Raw genomic sequence first — 20,042 nt, forward strand, 5'->3', positions numbered from 1 at the left:
ATACTAAAGGATATTCTCTAGACAGGAAACACAAAAAGGGAGTATAAACCTGAACCCAAAACAATAAAGTAAATGGCAAAGGGATCACACTTATCAATAATTACCTTAAACGTAAATGGGTTGAATGCCCCAACCAAAAGGCAAAGACTGGCTGAATGGATACAAAAACAAGATCCCTATATATGCTGCCTACAAGAGACCCACCTCAAAACAACGGACACATACAGACTGAAAGTGCAGGGCTGGAAAAAGATATTCCATGCAAATAGAGACCAAAAGACAGCAGGAGTAGCTATACTCATCTCCGATAAAATAGACTTTAAAACAAAGGCTGTGAAAAGAGACAAAGAAGGCCACTACATAATGATCAAAGGATCAATCGAAGAAGAAAAGATATAACAATTATATAAGCACCCAACATAGGAGCACCACAATATGTAAGACAAATGCTAACAAGTATGAAAGGGGAAATTAACAATAACACAATAATAGGGGGAGACTTTAATACCCCACTCACACCTATGGACAGATCAACTAAACAGAAAATTAACAAAGAAATGCAAACTTTAAATGATACAATAGACCAGTTAGACCTAACTGATATCTATAGGACATTTCACCCCAAAACAATGAATTTCACCTTTTTCTCAAGTGCTCACGGAACCTTTTCCAGGATAGATCACATCCTGGGCCATAATCTAACCTTGATAAATTCAAAACAATCGAAATCATTCCAAGCATCTTTTCTGACTATAATGCACTAAGATTAGATCTCAATTACAGGAGAAAAACTATTAAAAATCCCAACATATGGAGGCTAAACAACATGCTTCTGAATAACCAACAAATCACAGAAGAAATCAAGAAAGAAATCAAATTATGCATAGAAAAGAATGAAAATGAAAACATAACAACCCAAAATCTGTGGGACACTATAAAAACAGTGCTTAGAGGAAAGTTCATAGCAACAATACAGGCATACCTCAAGAAACAAGAAAAAATCAAATAAATAACCTAACTCTACACCTAAAGCAACTAGAAAAGGAAGAAATGGAGAATCCCAGAGTTAGTAGAAGGAAAGAAATCTTAAAAATTAGGGCAGAAATAAATGCAAAAGAAACAAAAGAGACCATAGCAAAAATCAACAAAGCCAAAAGCTGGTTCTTTGAAAGGATAAATAAAATTGACAAACCATTAGCTAGACTCATCAAGAAACAAAGGAAGAAGAATAAAATCAATAAAATTAGAAATGAAAATGGAGAGATCACAACAGACAACACAGAAATACAAAGGACCATAAGAGACTACTATCAGCAATTGTATGCCAATAAAATGGACAACGTGGAAGAAATGGACAAATTCTTAGAAAAGTACCACTTTCCAAAACTGAACCAGGAAGAAATAGAAAATCTTAACAGACCCATCACAAGCATAGAAATTGAAACTGTAATCAGAAATCTTCCAGCAAACAAAAGCCCAGGTCCAGATGGCTTCACAGCTGAATTCTACCATAAATTTTGAGAAGAGCTAACAACTATCCTACTGAAACTCTTCCAGAAAATTGCAGAGGAAGGTAAACTTCCAAACTCATTCTATGAGGCCACCATCACCCTAATACCAAAACCTGACAAAGACACCACAAAAAAAGAAAACTACAGGCCAATATCACTGATGAACATAGATGCAAAAACCCTTAACAAAATCCTAGCAATCAGAATCCAACAACACATTAAAAAGATCATACACCATGACCAAGTGGGCTTTATCCCAGGGATGCAAGGATTCTTCAATATCCGCAAATGAATCAATGTAATTCACTACATTAACAAATTGAAAAATAAAATCCATATGATTATCTCAATAGATGCAGAGAAAGCCTTTGACAAAATCCAACATCCATTTATGATAAAAACTCTTCAGAAAGCAGGAATAGAAGGAACATACCTCAACATAATAAAAGCTATATATGGCAAACCCACAGCAAACATTATCCTCAATGGTGAAAAATGGAAAGCATTTCCCCTAAAGTCAGAAACAAGACAAGGGTGCCCACTTTCACCACTACTATTCAACATAGTTCTGGAAGTCTTGGCCACAGCAATCAGAGCAGAAAAAGAAATAAAAGGAATCCAAATTGGAAAAGAAGAATGAAACTCTCACTGGTTGCAGATGACATTATCCTCTACACAGAAAATCCTAAAGACTCCACCAGAAAATTACTAGAGCTAATCAATGAATATAGTAAAGTTGCAGGATATAAAATCAACACTCAGAAATCCCTTGCATTCCTATACACTAATAATGAGAAAGTTTAAAAAGAAATTAAGGAAACAATTCCATTCACCATTGCAACAAAAAGAATAAAATACTTAGGAATACATCTACCTAAAGAAACTAAAGACCTATATATCGAAAACTATAAAACACTGATGAAAGAAATCAAAAAGGACACTAATAGATGGAGAAATATACCATGTTCATGGATTGGAAGAATCAATATAGTGACAATGAGCATACTACCCAAAGCAATCTACAGATTCAATGCAATCCCTATCAAGGTACCAGCGGTATTTTTCATAGAACTAGAACAAATAATTTCAAGATTTGTATAAACCTCGAATAGCCAAAGCAATCTTGAGAAAGAAGAATGAAATTGGAGGAATCAACTTGCCTGACTTCAGGCTCTATTACAAAGCCACAGTCATTAAGACAGTATGGTACTGGCACAAAGACAGAAATATAGATCAATGGAACAAAATAGAAAGCCCAGAGATAAATCCACACACCTATGGACACCTTATCTTTGACAAAGGAGGCAAGAATATACAATGGAGTAAAGACAATCTCTTTAACAAGTGGTGCTGGGAAAACTGGTCAACCACGTGTAAAAGAATGAAACTAGATCACTTTCTAACACCGTACACAAAAATAAACTCAAAATGGATTAAAGATCTAAATGTAAGACCAGAAACTATAAAACTCCTAGAGGAGAACATAGGCAAAACACTCTCCGACATAAATCACAGCAGGATCCTCTATGATCCACCTCCCAGAATTCTGGAAATAAAAGCAAAAATAAACAAATGGGATCTAATTAAAATTAAAAGCTTCTGCACAACAAAGGAAACTATAAGTAAGGCAAAAAGACAGCCTTCTGAATGGGAGAAAATAATAGCAAATGAAGCAACTGACAAACAACTAATCTCAAAAATATACAAGCAACTTACGTAGCTCAATTCCAGAAAAATAAACGACCCAATTAAAAAATGGGCCAAAGAACTAAATAGACATTTCTCCAAAGAAGACATACGGATGGCTAACAAACACATGAAAAGATTCTCAACATCATTCATTATTAGAGAAATGCAAATCAAGACCACAATGAGGAACCATTTCACACCAGTCAGCATGACTATGATCCAAAAGTCTGCAAGCAATAAATGCTGGAGAGGGTGTGGAGAAAAGGGAACCCTCTTACACTGTTGGTGGGAATGCAAACTAGTACAGCCACTATAGAAAACAGTGTGGAGATTCCTTAAAAAATTGCAAATAGAGCTGCCTTATGACCCAGCAATCCCACTGCTGGGCATACACACCAAGGAAACCAGAATCAAAAGAGACACATGTACCCCAATGTTCATTGCAGCACTGTTTATAATAGCCAGGACATGGAAACAATCTAGATGTCCATCAGCAGATGAATGGATAAGAAAGCTTTGGTACATATACACAATGGAGTATTACTCAGCCATTAAAAAGAATACATTTGAATCAGTTCTAAGGAGGTGGCTGAAACTGGAGCCAATTATACAGAGTGAAGCAAGCCAGAAAGAAAAACACCAATACAGTATACTGACAGAATACACCAATACAGTATACTATACAGAATTTAGAAAGATGGTAATGATGACCCTGTATGCAAGACAGCAGAAGAGACAGATGTGTAGAGCGGACTTTTGGCCTCTGAGGGAGAGGGAGAGGGTGGGATGATTTAGGAGAATGGCATTGAAACATGTATACTACCATGTAAGAAACAAAGTGCCAATCTATGTTCAATACAGGATACAGGATGCTTGGGGCTGGTGCATGGGGATGATCCAGAGAGATGATATGCGGTGGGAGGGAGATTCAGGATTGGGAGCTTGTATAATCCCGTGGTGGATTCATGTCAATGTATGGCAATACCAATACAGTATTGTAAAGTAAAATAAAGTAAAAATAAAATAAAAAAAAAAAGGACATTAAAAGAAGGGAAAATTACAAACTTAACTGTCTTGGGATATTAAACAACATACCAATGAACTTAATCTAGCAATATATAAAAGATAATACTCCACAATCTAACTTGACCGGGTAAGTCCAAAATGCTCAGGGTTGGCTGTTACAAAGGACAGACTGGAACCCTTGGGCAGGAGCTGATGCTGTTCTCCACAAGCAGAATTTCTTTTTACTTCAGGGAAGGCTTAGTTCTTAAAGCCCTACAACTTACTGAACTGTGCCCACTTGACTATGTAGGATAATTGTTCCTACTTAAAATCAACTGATGATAGACTTCAATCACATCTACAAAATGCCTACAGAGGAACAGACAGATCACTTTTTGACTGAATAACTGAGGGATGTAGTCTGGTCAAGCTGACACATTAAAGTGACCATTAAAAGTGGAAATATTTCCCAGGTATTTTCTTGAGGCTACATAATTCTGACACAAAAAGCCAACAAAATATTTTAAAAAGCTAATTATAGACCAATATCCTTCATGAACAACAGATACAAAAATTCTTGACAAACTACATACAGCAATACATAGAAACAATGCTACATTACAACCAAGTAAACTCTATTCCAGGAATGTTAAGTTCAACTTTTTCAATCTGACAACAGATGCCTACCTACAAATTGGAATTAATATTATTGGTAATGAAAAATATATTGATAGGTTTTGCCCTAAGAGTACAAGATTAACTGATCTAACCAACTCTCTTCAACACTAACTGGAAACTCCAGCCACAACAAGTCAAGAAAAGGAAATAAAAGTCATAAATACTGGAAATGAAGATACAAAACTGTCATTATTACAGCTGACATGACTGTATATGGATAAAATCCTACAGAACTAAAAACAAACAAAAAAAAAACTACTGCCATCAACTCCAGGCAATGCAAAGTTAATTCACACATAAATCAACTATATTTCTATAGACTAGCAACTAGCAAGTTTATAATGGTATCAGAAACAAGCCTTCCCTAGTGGTCCAAGTGGTTAAGAATCCATCTGCCAATGCAGGAAACACAGGTTCGATTCCTGGGAAGAATCCACATGCGCAGAGCAGCTAAGCCCATGTGCCACAACTACTGAAGCCCATGCACCCTACAGCCCATGTTTTGCAACAGGAAAAACCACCAGAATGAGAAGCCCACCCACAGCAACTAGTCACCCACTTTCCCCGCAACTAAAGAAAGCCACACGCGGCAAAGAAGGCACTGCTGCTGTTGCTGCTAAGTAGCTTCAGTCGTGTCCGACTCTGTGCAACCCCAGAGACGGCAGCCCACCAGGCTCCCCAGTCCCTGGGATTCTCCAGGCATGAACACTGGAGTGGGTTGCCATTTCCTTCTCCAATGCATGAAAGTGAAAATTGAAAGTGAAGTCGCTCAGTCGTGTCCGACTCTCAGCAACCCCATGGACTGCAGCCCACCAGGCTCCACTGTCCATGGCATTTTCCAGGCAAGAGTACTGGAGTGGGGTGCCATTGCCCTCTCCAAAAGAAGGCACAGTACATCCAAAAATAAACAAATAATTTAAAAAAAAAAACAATCCAATGATAATATGAATAAATTTAACCAGAGAAGTGTAAGATGTCTATACTAAAAACTACAAAATATTTCTAAAATTATAAAAAGACCTAAATAAGCAGAGAGAGATATGTATTCATAATTGCAGATCCAAGATTGTTAAGACTCAGACTTCTCAAATAACCTATAGCTAAAAGGATATATTGATAAAATTTTCAGCAGGCTTTTATTTAAAAGCAAATTGGAAGGTTTCTAAAATTTATACATAAAAAGTAAAGAATCCAGAATGACCAAAGCAACCTTGACAAAGAAGTACAAAGTTAGGTGATTTAAACTATGGGTTTCATCTCTTGTTAAAATGTACAGTAATTAAGAATGCAGTATTGGTATAAGGATCTAAATATTGGCATAAACTGTAACTTTTAAGGAACAAAATAAATTATACAGATGCAGATTTCCTTAATTCAATGCATAAAAGTCTTTAACAAATGTGTCCAGATAATTGGAAAAAATAAACTTCAGCCACTAATTACTCTTTCACATACAAAAAACAGTGCAAGATGCACCAATATCTAAAAAGGTAGAACATAGAAAAGTATCTTCACACTCCTAAGGATGTGCAAAGATTTCTTAGGATACAAAAACATCAACTACAAAAGAAAAGAAAAAAATGGCAAACATTAGATGTCATCAAAATTAAACCTTGATCTCTACTAAGGATATAAATGGCAAGCCACTGACTGGAAGAAAATATCCACAAAGCACTAGTATTACATATATATTAAAAATAAACATCCTTAAGGGGGATTTGAGGAAGGGGTAGGGGAAGGGATCAACACCCACAGAAATCTCAGAATGACAAAGTCATTGTTCAGTGGGAGAGGCTGGGATACTCTCTACACACTTCCTCTGACATTTCCACACAATGAAATGCAAGGGTCAGTGGTGCTGAGACAAGTAAAGGCTGCAAAAGCAAGTGACCCACAATAACCTATTACACTGAGTCTCAGGCTTTGTTCTCAATATCCAGATGCAGTGGTCTGTTCTTTTGCTCTTCCCTCTCTGGAAAGAAATGACTGAGGACACCTCCTTCACATCTTCTTTTTCTTGGGCATTTTCACTTCATAAAACTGCAGTCAGTGAGTTCTACGTGTGCTGAGGAGGGAATGAAACAGACCCTGGTGGTCTAATCACTGGTTGCTCAAGAGGCCTCAGAATAAGCCCCTTGTGTCTATGGAAGGATGTGAAGAGTCAGTTGAGCTCTGCCAAGCTGCTGATTTTTTTTTTTTTTCTAATTGAGGGGTGTGTGGGAAATAAGCATTTTACAACTTAGTTTTCCTTAATAAATTATAGTATTTTGCTGAGAGCATCTGTGTGCAAGTTCAGAACAGTCCCCCAATTTTTTTTGAAAACTAAAATACCTAAACTTAAAATGCACTTTAAGGTTTAGGCACTTTAACTTCCACATCTCACCTTCAATTTCACTTGTTTAGCAATAGGAAGACTCCTTGGAGATGATGATTTCACTGACAAGAATTTTAGATAATTGAGATCCTTATTCAGTGCTATTTGGGACTTCGGCAAATCGTATGAAAATGATATTGCTCTGAAATAGTTAATGCTCAGTGGTCTGTCTTGAAAACAACTGATTTTTATTCTGTGAGTCTACCAAAGAAAGTGTCCATTAAAATCTTTAAGGATTACAAACCTAGAATCTGTGTGATACGAACTCATGAGATGATATTTATGGGCCTGGAAACTGTCTCTGAAAATAACTTCAATGCAACATAATGCCATTTTACCAAGGCAAAAGGAGACGAGGGCAGGAGAGAATGAGATGGCTGATGGTATCACTGATTCAATGGACATGAATTTGGGCAAACTCCAGGAGACAGCGAGGGACAGGAAGGCCTGGCATGCTGCAGTCTATGGGGTGGCAAAGGGTCAGACATGACTTAGTGACTGAACAACAAATGCCACTGTCATCAGACTATTTCTCTCACCTACAACACACGTGGTATTTTTTAAATTAGGTATCCATTACTTAGTGTTCAACATGCATTTAGACGTTATGCGAATAATAATATTAAAATGTCTTCATTTTTATCTGCCCCCAAAACCTTAAGAAGCAGGTATTATTTTCTCCATTTTACAGAAAGGAGAGTGTGGCTTTGTGGGGCAGAGATGGTAAGAGGGAGAGCTGGGATGGAGGCTTGGAAAGGGAGACTGCGGGGCTCTGCACTGCCACAATTTAAAGCTGTTGACATCATGAATGATTATCAGGTGCAATCACACCGCATAAGTTGATTTTTTATGCTGCTTTCCTTCATCCTTTGAAATAGTGAACAGCTCCAGTTTTCCCAACTCTAATGTGACTGAATAGGCAGCCTATCTGGTAGCTGTCAGTGTACAGGATGGTGCACAAACTCACGATCGCCCTCTGCTGGGAGGCGGTCTCTGAGTCACATCGTCTTAGTGGGCGGACTGTCCTGCAGTGTGGACCACTACACAGAATCCAGGCTTTTCATTAGCCACACTTGGTGTCACTATTACAAAATATTAAATAAACTATCTGAGATGCCATTTATGAAATCTCTCATTTATGAAATGAGAAGGAATTAGATGAGGAAAAAAAGTAATACATACTTTAGAAGTAAATACATACTTGAAGTAATAAAAATAAAAATGATCAAGAATTTTCCAAGGTTTATCAAATACACCAAGGATGAGCAGAACCATCAAAATTGAGTTTGAACACAGTTGCTACTGCTGCTAAGTCGCTTCAGTCGTGTCCGACTCTGTGCGACCCCATAGATGGCAGCCCACCAGGCTCCCCTGTCCCTGGGATTCTCCAAGCAAGAACACTGTAAACAAAAGTGAACACCATGCCAAACCTTTCCCTTCCCCCTTTTCAGCTGGTGACTGACAGAAAGACTGGGTCCCCCACAGGAACTCTGCTTCCACCAGCACTTCATGCCACACCATCCACAGCAGCCTTTTCCCCTCATCTGGGATCAAAGGTCACCTCCTAGAAGCTCCAGCTACCCCTGGACTAGGTTCCCTAACTGCCTCCAGCCCCCACATATAGTTTGCCTTCCAAGACTTCCTCCACAGAGCTCCCACAATTAGGATTCCAAAGCCATCAAGGGGTGAGTCTCTGAATGTCTTCCTTCCCTGGGAGACTGGAGGAGACCAATAAGGACAGGGCTTCATGCCTGACTCACCGCGGTACCTCAGGGCCTCAACTCTAATCCCTGTTTGTTGAAGAGAAGGAGCGAAGAGAGGGAAAAACAGCACCTACCATCGCTCATACTCCCTTCCCAGAAACTAAAATCTCAAGCAACCAGCAACACCTCCTCAGACCCTACATCCAGATGGGCCTCTCTTCTGATTCATTCAAACTCCTTCCAGGAGTAGCCTGTCTTTACATCAACCCCCTCCATGGCTCCTGGATTTGCAGCCCTTTGCTCTGTAACTCCTCCCATCTGAAACCTGCTCCTCAGGTCACCAGACACCTCCTGATTCCAAATTAACCAACAAGTTTCTGTGGACTCACCTTCTCATTTGCACTATACAGACCTGTCTTCCTCAGGTCTCCACTGGATCTCCTCCTCTCATCCTTGCTGTTTAATATGTGTCTTCTATACTCCCCTTCTTTCTCTGCTTCTCTCTGAATATCAAGCCTTCCCTAAGCTTCCGATCCTGGCTCCTAAAATGCTTCCCTCTCTCTTGGCAATATTATCCATCTTCAGAGATTTAACTGCTTGCTCAGTGAAGAATACATAAGCTCCATGCTCATCCCAGGTCTCTCTATCAAAGAGCAGACTCTTCTAATGAACTACAGGATGCCTCCACCAAACTTCAAGATAATTGAACTATAAGTGGGAGAGGAGGGAATGGAAATCACCTAGACTAGAATTTTCTCTCCTCTTTAATGAGAATATTTCCTACTGAAATCAGATAGCATCTATCCCTGTCCCTCCATATGCCATGCAAAACTATGTGACAAATTTTGATTATGAGGACTAACAAACCATATGCTAAGCACACAGTGGAAACCCAACCTTGGCCTAGCTTACTGTAGCAAAGAAACAGAACCTTTCACAAAATCCTTTCAAAGTAATTCACAATCACTGTCAAAACATGACACTGTTTTCAGGGAAAAATTGTTTCTGAGGATAAATTATGTAGCTAAACCCAGCAGGGCACATTTATAAAACAAGTTTGCAGAAGAGAAGAAAACAATCAGACATCTTTGCAGGAAAAGTCCTCTGCCTCCGAGTTTCAGCTTAGTTCTCACTGGTACCAGTGGAAGCCTTGCCCGCTGGCTGCACTATCTGTAGGACCATGTTACACTGTTCATTGCTGCATTTCTGTGTGCAGCTTTGGACAAATGCATTTCATTTCCAAAATTAACACTTGGAAAGAAAAAGTAAATTCCCCACAGGCTTAATCACTGATAAGTAGACAGAAAAACAGAAAAAAAGTACGAAAAAAAAAAAAAACACTCCATAAGAGCAACAATGCTAAATGTGATGATGAGAACTGAGATGACCTAACATCATTCCTTAGACTCTCAAGTTCACAAACAGGCTGAGTAGGAGGTATTCCTGTAAGTCTTTCTCTCTCTTTATTTTTTGACACCTTAAGACAGAGCAATCAGCTTGTGAAAAGCAAAACTGCCTACAAAACCAAAAAACATTTTCTGAGATGATTTTGATCCCGTAATCAAATTACTGATTTAAAGCCTTTCTATCTTCAATAAGCGCTTTCTATTGTCCTTTTTGGACTTCCCAGGTGGCTCAGTGGTAAGAATCTACCTGCAATGAAGGAGATGCCAAAGACACAAGCTTTATCTCTGGGTCAGGAATATCCCCTGGACAGGGAAATGGCAATACTGATTCTTGCCTGAGAAATCCCATGGCTGGAGGAGTCTGGCAAGCTGCAGTCTATGCAGTCACAAAAGAACCGTACACAACTTAGTGACTAAAGAACAACATTGTTCTTGTTAAAGTATTATTCTCACCTTATTTGTACCCAACCTTTGCTTTGTAAGTAACCACACATGGTTTTATCCAAATTAAATGCTGCAGTAAACATTTGTCCTCTATGGGAATACAATGCACAGTGCTTGTGCTCAGTTGTGTATGATTCCTCTATCTGTGGAAGTTTCTAGGCAAGAATACTGAAGTGGATCCCATTCCCCTCTCCAGGACATCTTCTAACCCAGGGATCAAATCCATATCTCTTGCATCTCCTGCACTGGCAGGTGAATTCTTTACCACTAAGCCAGATGGGAAGCCCAATACAAAGCATAATTTAGTTAATCTAGGCTATCTTTCCATGAGAGGTGATTATTTCTATATTACAAAATGCACTCACAGTAAAGGGAATCCACGCCAGACACCTGGAAGGCAGAGGGAGAACCACTTACCCAGCATGCTGCTGCTTCAAACCAGCCTTGATGTGACTGTGTAGCCACTCTTGCCCCAGGTGTTTCTCATGTTAACTCAGGCTTCCCATCACAACTTCACCTTTCTCTCACAAACATGACCTTTACTGAAGATAACAGGATGCATTGCCAGAAGACCATCCTTAGCCCCTGCGAGAAGGCCTTGAGAAACAGGCACTCTGCTAGTCCCTGTGAAAACTCTGACAGGATTGTTATGTTACCTGCATGAAATCTTGAAATATCAGAGGCAGCAAGTCATCCATATGCCCAATGTCTTTGGAGAAACGATTTAAAATTCTTCCTGCAAGAACAGGATATGAGAAATAGCTCATTTCCTCAGATAGAAGCTTTAAGATAAACAATTCATGAACAAATCAAAACATTAATTTTGAAGAATATATATTTAGGGACTTCCTTGGTGGTACAGTGTCTCCAGTGCAGGGGACATGTGTTCAGTCCCTGGTCCGGGAAGATTCCACATGCTGCAGAGCAATTAAGCCTGTGCACCACAACTACTGAAGCCCATGTGCCTAGAGCCTGAGCTCTGCAACAGAAAAAGTGACCACAGTGTGAAGCCCAGGCACTGCAATGGGGAGTAACCCTTGCTTGCTGTAACTAGAGAAAGCCCACATGCAGCAACAAAGACCCAATGCAACTAAAACTAAATAAATAAATCGTTAAAAAATACATGTTAAGTCCATGTATTAAATACTTTCTGGAGAAGGAAATGACAACCCACTCCATTTTTCTTGCCTGGAGAATCCCCATGGGCAGCAGAGCTGGCAGGCCGCAGTCCATGGCGTCATGAAGAGTTGGACATGACTGAGTGACTAAGCACCATTAAATATTTAATGTATTGGGCTTCCCTAGGGGCTCAGTGCTAAAGAATCTGCCTGCCAATGTAGGAGACATGAGACAGGGGTTCAATCCCAGGGTCAGGAAGATCCCCTGGAGAAAGAAATGGCAACCCACTCCAGTATTCTTTCCTGGGAAATCCCATGGACAGAGGAGCCTGGCAGGCTACAGTTCATGGGACTACAAAAGAGTCAGACATGACTAGCGGTAAAACAAGAACATATGAAGTAAACCAACATCAGTGGTAAAAAGAAAGACAAAACAGGATGATACCTAAAGAAAAACAAAAATACCACCAAATGGCAGTGGGTGGGGAATTGAAATTGAGCCCTGATTTTTAAAAGAATGGGGGAATCTTGTGGCAGTATCAAGAAGGGTTGGTGGATCTGAGAATTTCCCTCCCTTTAGATCCATCCCATCTAAGACTCACTCCAACAGCTAAATTGGCAAACAAACAGTTGCAAAATACCTAAGTTAATCCTAATTGTCACACCAATTTGGCTTTAATTATCAAGATTAGTTTCTCCAAGTGATACTCTTTAAATCAACGTAATTATAACCTCTTTGTAATTTTTTTCCCTCCAGATGGCTCACAGAACCTCACATTCTGGGAAATTTTGGATTGTGGCCATTTCCAAGTTGTGAGTTTACTATTCGGGTAAAGAGTCGTTATTTTCAAAGGAGTACCAGGTGTGACAAGCACAGATTTGTGAATAAGCATCTAAGAAGACCAAAGGGATGTAGGCAGGAAAACAGACATATTACTAAATGACTAAGATTGATTTTATTTCCCTTCTCAGAATCCACAATAATAATACATCCGTAAGGCTGCAGGACAGAATATGGAAATTTTTGGTAAATATCTGCTGTAAACTAAAAATGTCACCTGTCACATCAGTAAACAAAGGATGGTGCAGTCACTCCTGAAAGGGTGGTGCTCCCTGAGGAGACTCAGGATGAGAAAGAGCAGGACACTGGCCCCAGACAGGGGAAGTGCACATCAAAGGAACTATAACAGGGAGGAGCCAATATTGACTCCATGCTGGATCTGTTTCTTTGACCACTGCTATTCACTGCTTTTGTCAAGGAACCCTGCCCCTCTGCATGAATGTTAAAGTGGCTTTTTTCCAGCTCACAGGGAGACAATCTGACCCTCACCAACTGTGAATGGCTGCAGAAAAGAAAAAATGAACAAACACCCTCTTATTGTACAAGATAAATGGCCTTTGACATTATTTTCTTGCCTCCTCTCCTCTCTGTCCTATAAAAGAACCAGGCATCCAGACCCCAATAAGATGGTTATTTTGACACATTAGTCCACCATCTTCTCAGTCTGCCAGGTTTCCAAATAAAGTCATTATTCTTTGCCTTAACACATGTCTGTAAGTCTTACCAGCCTTGTGAAGCAAGCAGAGCGAGCTTGAACTTGGTAACAAGTAATACCATTCTGTGTAGTTTTCTCTTCATGCCATCATATATCACAAAAAAAGTCCACTATAAACAATCTATTACAAATTCTACTTTTGAAAATAAACAAAGGGAAGAGTTCAATATAATACATTGCTAAAAGAGTAAATAACTGATGCCCCTAAACCTTTGAGCCTATCTTTGCAGTACTTATTTGGGCTTCTATTTTCTTGAAGCAATGAAGTTCTGATGATAGATGCAGGAGGGGACGACAAGATACACACTGTGCATGCCTGCTGCTCTAGGATTAGTGACCTGAAAGATTTAAACTTGGTTCCAAATCCTTGAATAATAAATCGGCATCTGGAGATGCCTACAGGTCATCAAGAGCCTGGTTAACAATGGTCACAAACTCATTCCCACTTGATGCTCCCAAAATTACAACAGTAGTGTTCATATTAACAGGTAAAGTAGAGCAACATCATAGACATAATAGCAAAGACACTTCCAATCACTTTCTCACTCCAGCTTCATAATAAGATGAAATCTGTATGTGCCTCTGCAGTTTACCATCCTGTGCTCCTCGTAATGCCTGAACTAAAGAACATGTGTTTAAAAAGTTGGCTTAAAACTCAATTCAGAAAACTAAGATCATGGCGTCTGGTCCCACCACTTCATGGCAAATAGATGGGGAAACAATGGAAACAGTGACAGCCTATTTTTGGGGGCTCCAAATTCACTTCAGATGGTGACTGCAGCCATGAAATTAAACGATGCTTCCTCCTTGGAAGAAAAGCTATGACCAACCTAGACAGCATATTAAAAAGCAGAGACATCACTTTGCCAACAAAGTTCCATCTCGTCAAAGCTATGGTTTTTCCAGTAGTCATGTATGGATGTGAAATTTGGACTATAAAGAAAGCTAAGCACTGAAGAATTGATGCTTTTGAACTGTGGTGTTAGAGAAGACTCCTGAGAGTCCCTTGGACTGCAAGGAGATCTAACAAGTCCATCCTAAAGGAAATCAGTTCTGAATATTCAGGAAGGACTGATGCTGCAGCCAAAACTCCAATACTTTGGCCACAAAGTAGTCTTGATCACACAGCTAGTTGGTGGCCTGGCCAAGGCTACTGCTCTCCTCCCTCCAGTCACATCCCTGCCTCAACAGGCCCTTTCAATCATCACCTGCAAAAACAAAGCCACCCTGGGCCTCAGCACAAGTCAAACAAATGAACAGAGTGGGCATGTACTCTGATTAACTAATTCTTCATAGGAACCCAGGTCAGGAGACTACCTTCCAAACAAAGCAAGACTGATTGAAGGCCTCAGGGTGGAGGAAGGAGCCACTGGAAAACTTTCAGGGATATTCTTACTTAATACTGTAGATCTACCTGCTACATACCACAAGACATCTTTAATGTAACCACAAGTCCATTGTAAAACTAGAGTTCATTTTATTGAAGAGGATGTTTACATTTCACTGATCTTGTATTTTAATTAATCTTACATTACCATTTAGGTAAAACTCAAAATATGAGCACATATCAGAGCTCTGTGGTCCCAAAAATGGATGGGCAATGAAAGAGAGAAACACACAGCCTGTCTTCTGTAGAGATGTTCCTGGAAGAAGGTCTTTCCTAGTTAGCTTAACACTATGTAACACAGCCAATGTTTCAAGAACTAGTAAAAAACATTTCAACACATTTTAATCATCTGTTGGATGTTTCATATGCCACATATCAAATGGACTCCTAAATCATCCTGTAAAGTAAACATTCATGTTATTTTTACATATATGAATAAATTGGAATAAAAGCTTATATGCTCCTATATTCACATTTTCTCTGGTAGGAAAAATTACCAATGATGCTTTTTGTAGAAAATGAATAAACATACACAGTGATTTTCTTCCAAGCATCTCTTCCATTTTCAAATATGGAAATGTAATCAGGCACTAAATGTGTTAACAAGACATATTCACTAAGAAACTTGAGTGTCTGACTTACCTATTGGATTTCTATGGAAGAACAATACTGGAGCTCTTAAAATGGTCTCCAACATTTTGTTGTGCAAAGTTCGTGAAGAATTAACAAGGATGTAGAATATCAACAGAGACCGTGTGATGCCAAAAAGGACAGTAGACACAGTTAACCCTGAAATAAAGAAACATCACTCAGCACAAAATCTGCGTCTTATCCTCAATCGTGCTAAGGCACAGCAGGCAGTTTAAAAAGATACTGTGTATTTCATTCTATAAATACAATTTTTATAGATATTTACATATATAGAATACAGAACTAAAAAATTATATATATATATATATATATAAAGTAGATTCTGTAAGAGTTTAGTGCTTTCAAAAATTACATTTATAAAAATCACTTGTTTTCCTCTCGCTAAATAGAAACAACATGGGGGAAAAATTGTGTAAATAGCAGCTTCATTCTGGGCTTGCCTAATTCAATTTTAAGTTCTAATAAAACTTAAAAGAAAGATAATTATACAAGTAGCTGATCTTCCTTTCTCCACATTTCAAATCTCATTATTTACAACACGTCCCATAATCTAAAAGTAAGGTATGCTTTGTGTCATACTCTTTGCAAGCCCATGGACTGTAGACCCCAGGTTTCTCTATCCATGGAATTCTCCAGGCGAGAAAACTGGAGTGGGTTGACATTCCTTCTCCAATGCTTTGCTATCAGCACATGAATTAACAGGGAAAAGAAGAAATGATCTATCATTTCCTTGTAACTTACAAGGAAATTTACTTCCATGTAAAATAACTTTTTAAGAACCTACTGTGTAGCACAGGGAACTCTATTTAATGCTCTGTGGCAACCTAAATGGGAGGGAAATCCAAAGAGAAGATACATGTTCAACTAGTTCACTTGGCTGTAAAACAGAAACTAACACAACATTGGAAAGCAACTATAATAAAAATTAATAAAAATTAAAATATTAAAAATAAAGTAACTACTTCTATTCCCAAGTAACTATGAAGAGTATGAAAAGACCATGCTAAGTTGCAAGTGGATAACCTATTAAATAATTGAACTGTAAGAAACTACAAAATATATTTTGACATGAGATAATCTAAACAAGATAATCTAATCTCTCACTATTTTATAGAACCCAAAAGCATTTGTAAATAACTATAATCATTTAAATTTATGTCTTATTATGAAATAAATGAATACTATGCATATAAAAATTAGAAGAGCCCTCCAAACATCTCTTCAACTCACAATGTGATATAGAGAGGTGATAACTTTGGCAATATATATTCCATCAAGTATGTTTTTCCATTCAGCTGCCACATCAGTGTTATTTAAATTCTGAAAGCTGCTTAAATTTCTGAATTCCATCAATAGGCCTTTGCCTTAGCCCACCATCCTATATGAACGTGTAACAGAATCACTTCCTTTTTCTTTAAACTCTCATTGCCCACCAATTCAGAAAGTAAACAGCTGGAAGATTCAAGTTTCTTATCAAATGATCGATAAAATAAATACCAAATTTCAATGAGAGGATTTTTACATAACTTACTCATTGTAGAAAGCTTGTAAAGCATTTCCTTTGAGGATATTTAAATTTTTACTTAATTAAAAAAATTATTGGGGTATAGTTGCTTTATGATGTTTTGTTAGTTTCTGCTGCTCAACAAAACAAATCAGCTATATGAATACATATATCCCCTCCCTCTTGGACCTCCCATCCCCCATCCCTCCCCTCTAGGTCATCGCAGAGCATGAGCTGAGCACCCTGTGCTATATAGCGGCTTCCCACTAGCTATCTGTTTTACACATGGTAGTGTACATATGTCAATCCTAATCTCCCAATTCATCTCCCTCACTATCCCACTCGCACTCTGAGTCCAAACATCTGTTCTCTATATCTGTGACTCTATTGGTCCCCTACAAAGAGGTTCATCTGTACCATTTTTCTAGATTCCATGTTGTTGTTGCTCAGTTGCCAAGTTGTGTCCAACTCTTCACAACCCCATGGACTGTAGCATGCCAGGCTTCCCTGTCCCTCATCATCTCCCCAAATTTGCCCAAGTTGATGAATTGGTGGTGCCATCCAACCATCTCATCCTCTGTCACCCTCTTCTCCTTCTGCCTTCAGCCTTTCCCAGCATCAGGGTCTTTTCCAGTGAGTCAGCTGTTTGCATCAGGAGGCCAAAGTATTGGAGCTTCAGCTTCAGCTTCAGCATCAGTCCTCCCAATGAGTATTCAGGGTTGATTTCCTTAAAGACTGACTGGTTTGATCTCCCTACTGTCCAAGGGATGCTCAAGAGTCTTCTCCAGCACCATAGTTTGAAAGCATCGATTCTTTGGTGCTCAGGTTTCTTTATAGCCCAGCTCTCACATCCTTACATGACTACTGGAAAGACCATAGCCTTGAGTATATGGAACTTTGTCGGCAAAGTGATGTCTGCTTTTTAGCACACTATCTAGGTTTGTCATAACTTTCTTGCCAAGAGGCAATTGTCTTCTAATTTCATGGCTGCAGTCACCATCTGCAGTGATTTTAGAGCTCAGGAAGAGGAAATCCATCAATGCTCCCAGATTTTGCCCTTCTGTTTGCCATGAAGTGATGGGACTTGGATGCCATGATCTTAGTTTCTTTAATATTCAATTTTATGTTGGCTTTTTCACCCTCCTTCATCACCCTCATCAAGAGGCTCTTTAGTTCCTTTTTGCTTTCTGCCATTCAAGTGGTATCATCCACATATCTGAGGTTGATATCTCCAGCAATCTTGACTCCAGCTTGTAACCCATCCAGCCCAGCATTTCACATGATGTGCTCTTTGTATAAGTTAAATAAACAGGGTGACAATAAACAGCCTTGTCATACACCTGTCTCAATCCTGAACCAATCAGTTGTCCCATACAGGGTTCTAATGGTTGCTTCTTGACCTTCATACAGGTTCTCAGGAGGCAGGTTAAGATGGTCTGATATTCCCATCTCTTTAAGAGTTTTCCACAGTTTGTTATGATCCACACAGTCAAAGGCTTTAGCTTAGCCAATGAAACAGAGGTAGATGTTGTTCTGGAATTCCCTTGCTTTCTCTACGATCCAGAAAATGTTGACAGTTGATCTCTGGTTCCTCTGCCTTTTCTAAATGCAGGTTGAACATCTGGAAGTTCTCAGTTCACATAATGATGAAAACTAACTTGAATGATTTTGAGCATAATGTTAATAGCATGGGAAATGAGTGCAATTGTCTGGTGGACTGAACATTCTTTAGTATTGCCCTTCTTGGAACCTGGGATAAGGATTGATCTTTTCCAGTCCTGTGGCCACTGCTGGGTTTTCCAAATTTGCTGATATATTGAGTGCATTACTTTAAATCTTTTAGAATTTTAAATAGCTCTGTTGGAATTCCATCACCTCCACTAGCTTTATAGGCAGCAATGCTTCCTAAGACTCACTTGACATCACACTCCAGAATGTCTGGCTCCTGAGTGACAGGCTACATCATCATGGTTATCCAGATCATTAAGATCTTTATTGTATAGTTCTGTGTATTCTTTCCATCTCTTCTTGATCTTTTCTGCTTTAATTAGGTCTTTACTATTTCTGTCTTATATTGTGCCCATCTTTGGATGAAAATGTTCCCTTGATATTTCCAATTTTCTTGAAGAGATCTCTAGCCTTACCCTTTCTGTTGTTTTCCTCTATTTCTTTGTACTGTCCATTGATGAAGGCCTTCTGGTCTCTCCTTGCTCATCTCTGGAACTCTGCATTTAGTTCTAAGAAGCCTTCTAGGTTTCAAGGAACTGGTCAACTTCAGCTTCTTTGGCATCGGTGGTTGGGACATACACTTGGATTACTGAGATGCTGAATGGGTTGCCTTGGAAATGAACCAAGATCATTCTGTTATTTTTAAGGTTGCACCCAAGAACTGCATTTTGGACTCTTGTTGATTATGAGGGCTATTCCATTTCTTCTAAGCAATTCTTGCCCACAGTAGTAGATATAATGGTCATCTGAATTAAATTCACCCATTCCTGTCCATTTTAGTTCACTGATTCCTAAGATGTTGATGTTTACTCTTACCGTCTCCTGCTTGACCACATCCAATTTACCTTGATTCATGGACCTAACATCAAGGTTCCTATGCAATACTGTTACTTTTTGATTATTTTCTTTTTTTTTAAATGTAAATTTATTTATTTTAATTGGAGGTTAATTACTTTACAATATTGTATTGGTTTTGCCATACATCAGCATGAATCTGCCACAGGTATACATGTGTTCCCCATCCTGGAACCCCCTCCCTCCTCCCTCCATGTACCTTCCCTCTGGGTCATCTCAGTGCACCAGCCCCAAGCATCCAGTATCCTGCATCCAACATGGACTGGCGATTCATTTCATATATGATATTATACATGTTTCAATGCCATTCCCCCAAATCGTCCCACCCTCGCCCTCTCCCACAGAGTCCAGAAGACTGTTCTATAAACAGTCTCTTACACAGTCTCTTACACAGTCATCTGTGTCTCTTTTGCTGTCTCACATACTTTGGTTG

The 20,042-nt window shown here is 39.0% G+C and overlaps 1 protein-coding gene across 1 annotated transcript in view; it reads right to left on the reverse strand.

The window, feature by feature from the left end:
* Positions 1-20,042, reverse strand: part of LOC102185549 (multidrug resistance-associated protein 4) — a 170,431-nt gene that overhangs the window by 81,283 nt on the left and 69,106 nt on the right. Inside the window, 2 exon segments of the mRNA XM_018056443.1 lie at positions 11,467-11,546; positions 15,514-15,660. Coding sequence (XP_017911932.1) covers positions 11,467-11,546; positions 15,514-15,660 — 227 coding nt within the window.

This window comes from Capra hircus, chromosome 12 (assembly GCF_001704415.2).
Source record: "Capra hircus breed San Clemente chromosome 12, ASM170441v1, whole genome shotgun sequence".
In the NCBI taxonomy this organism is placed as follows: Eukaryota; Metazoa; Chordata; class Mammalia; order Artiodactyla; family Bovidae; genus Capra; species Capra hircus.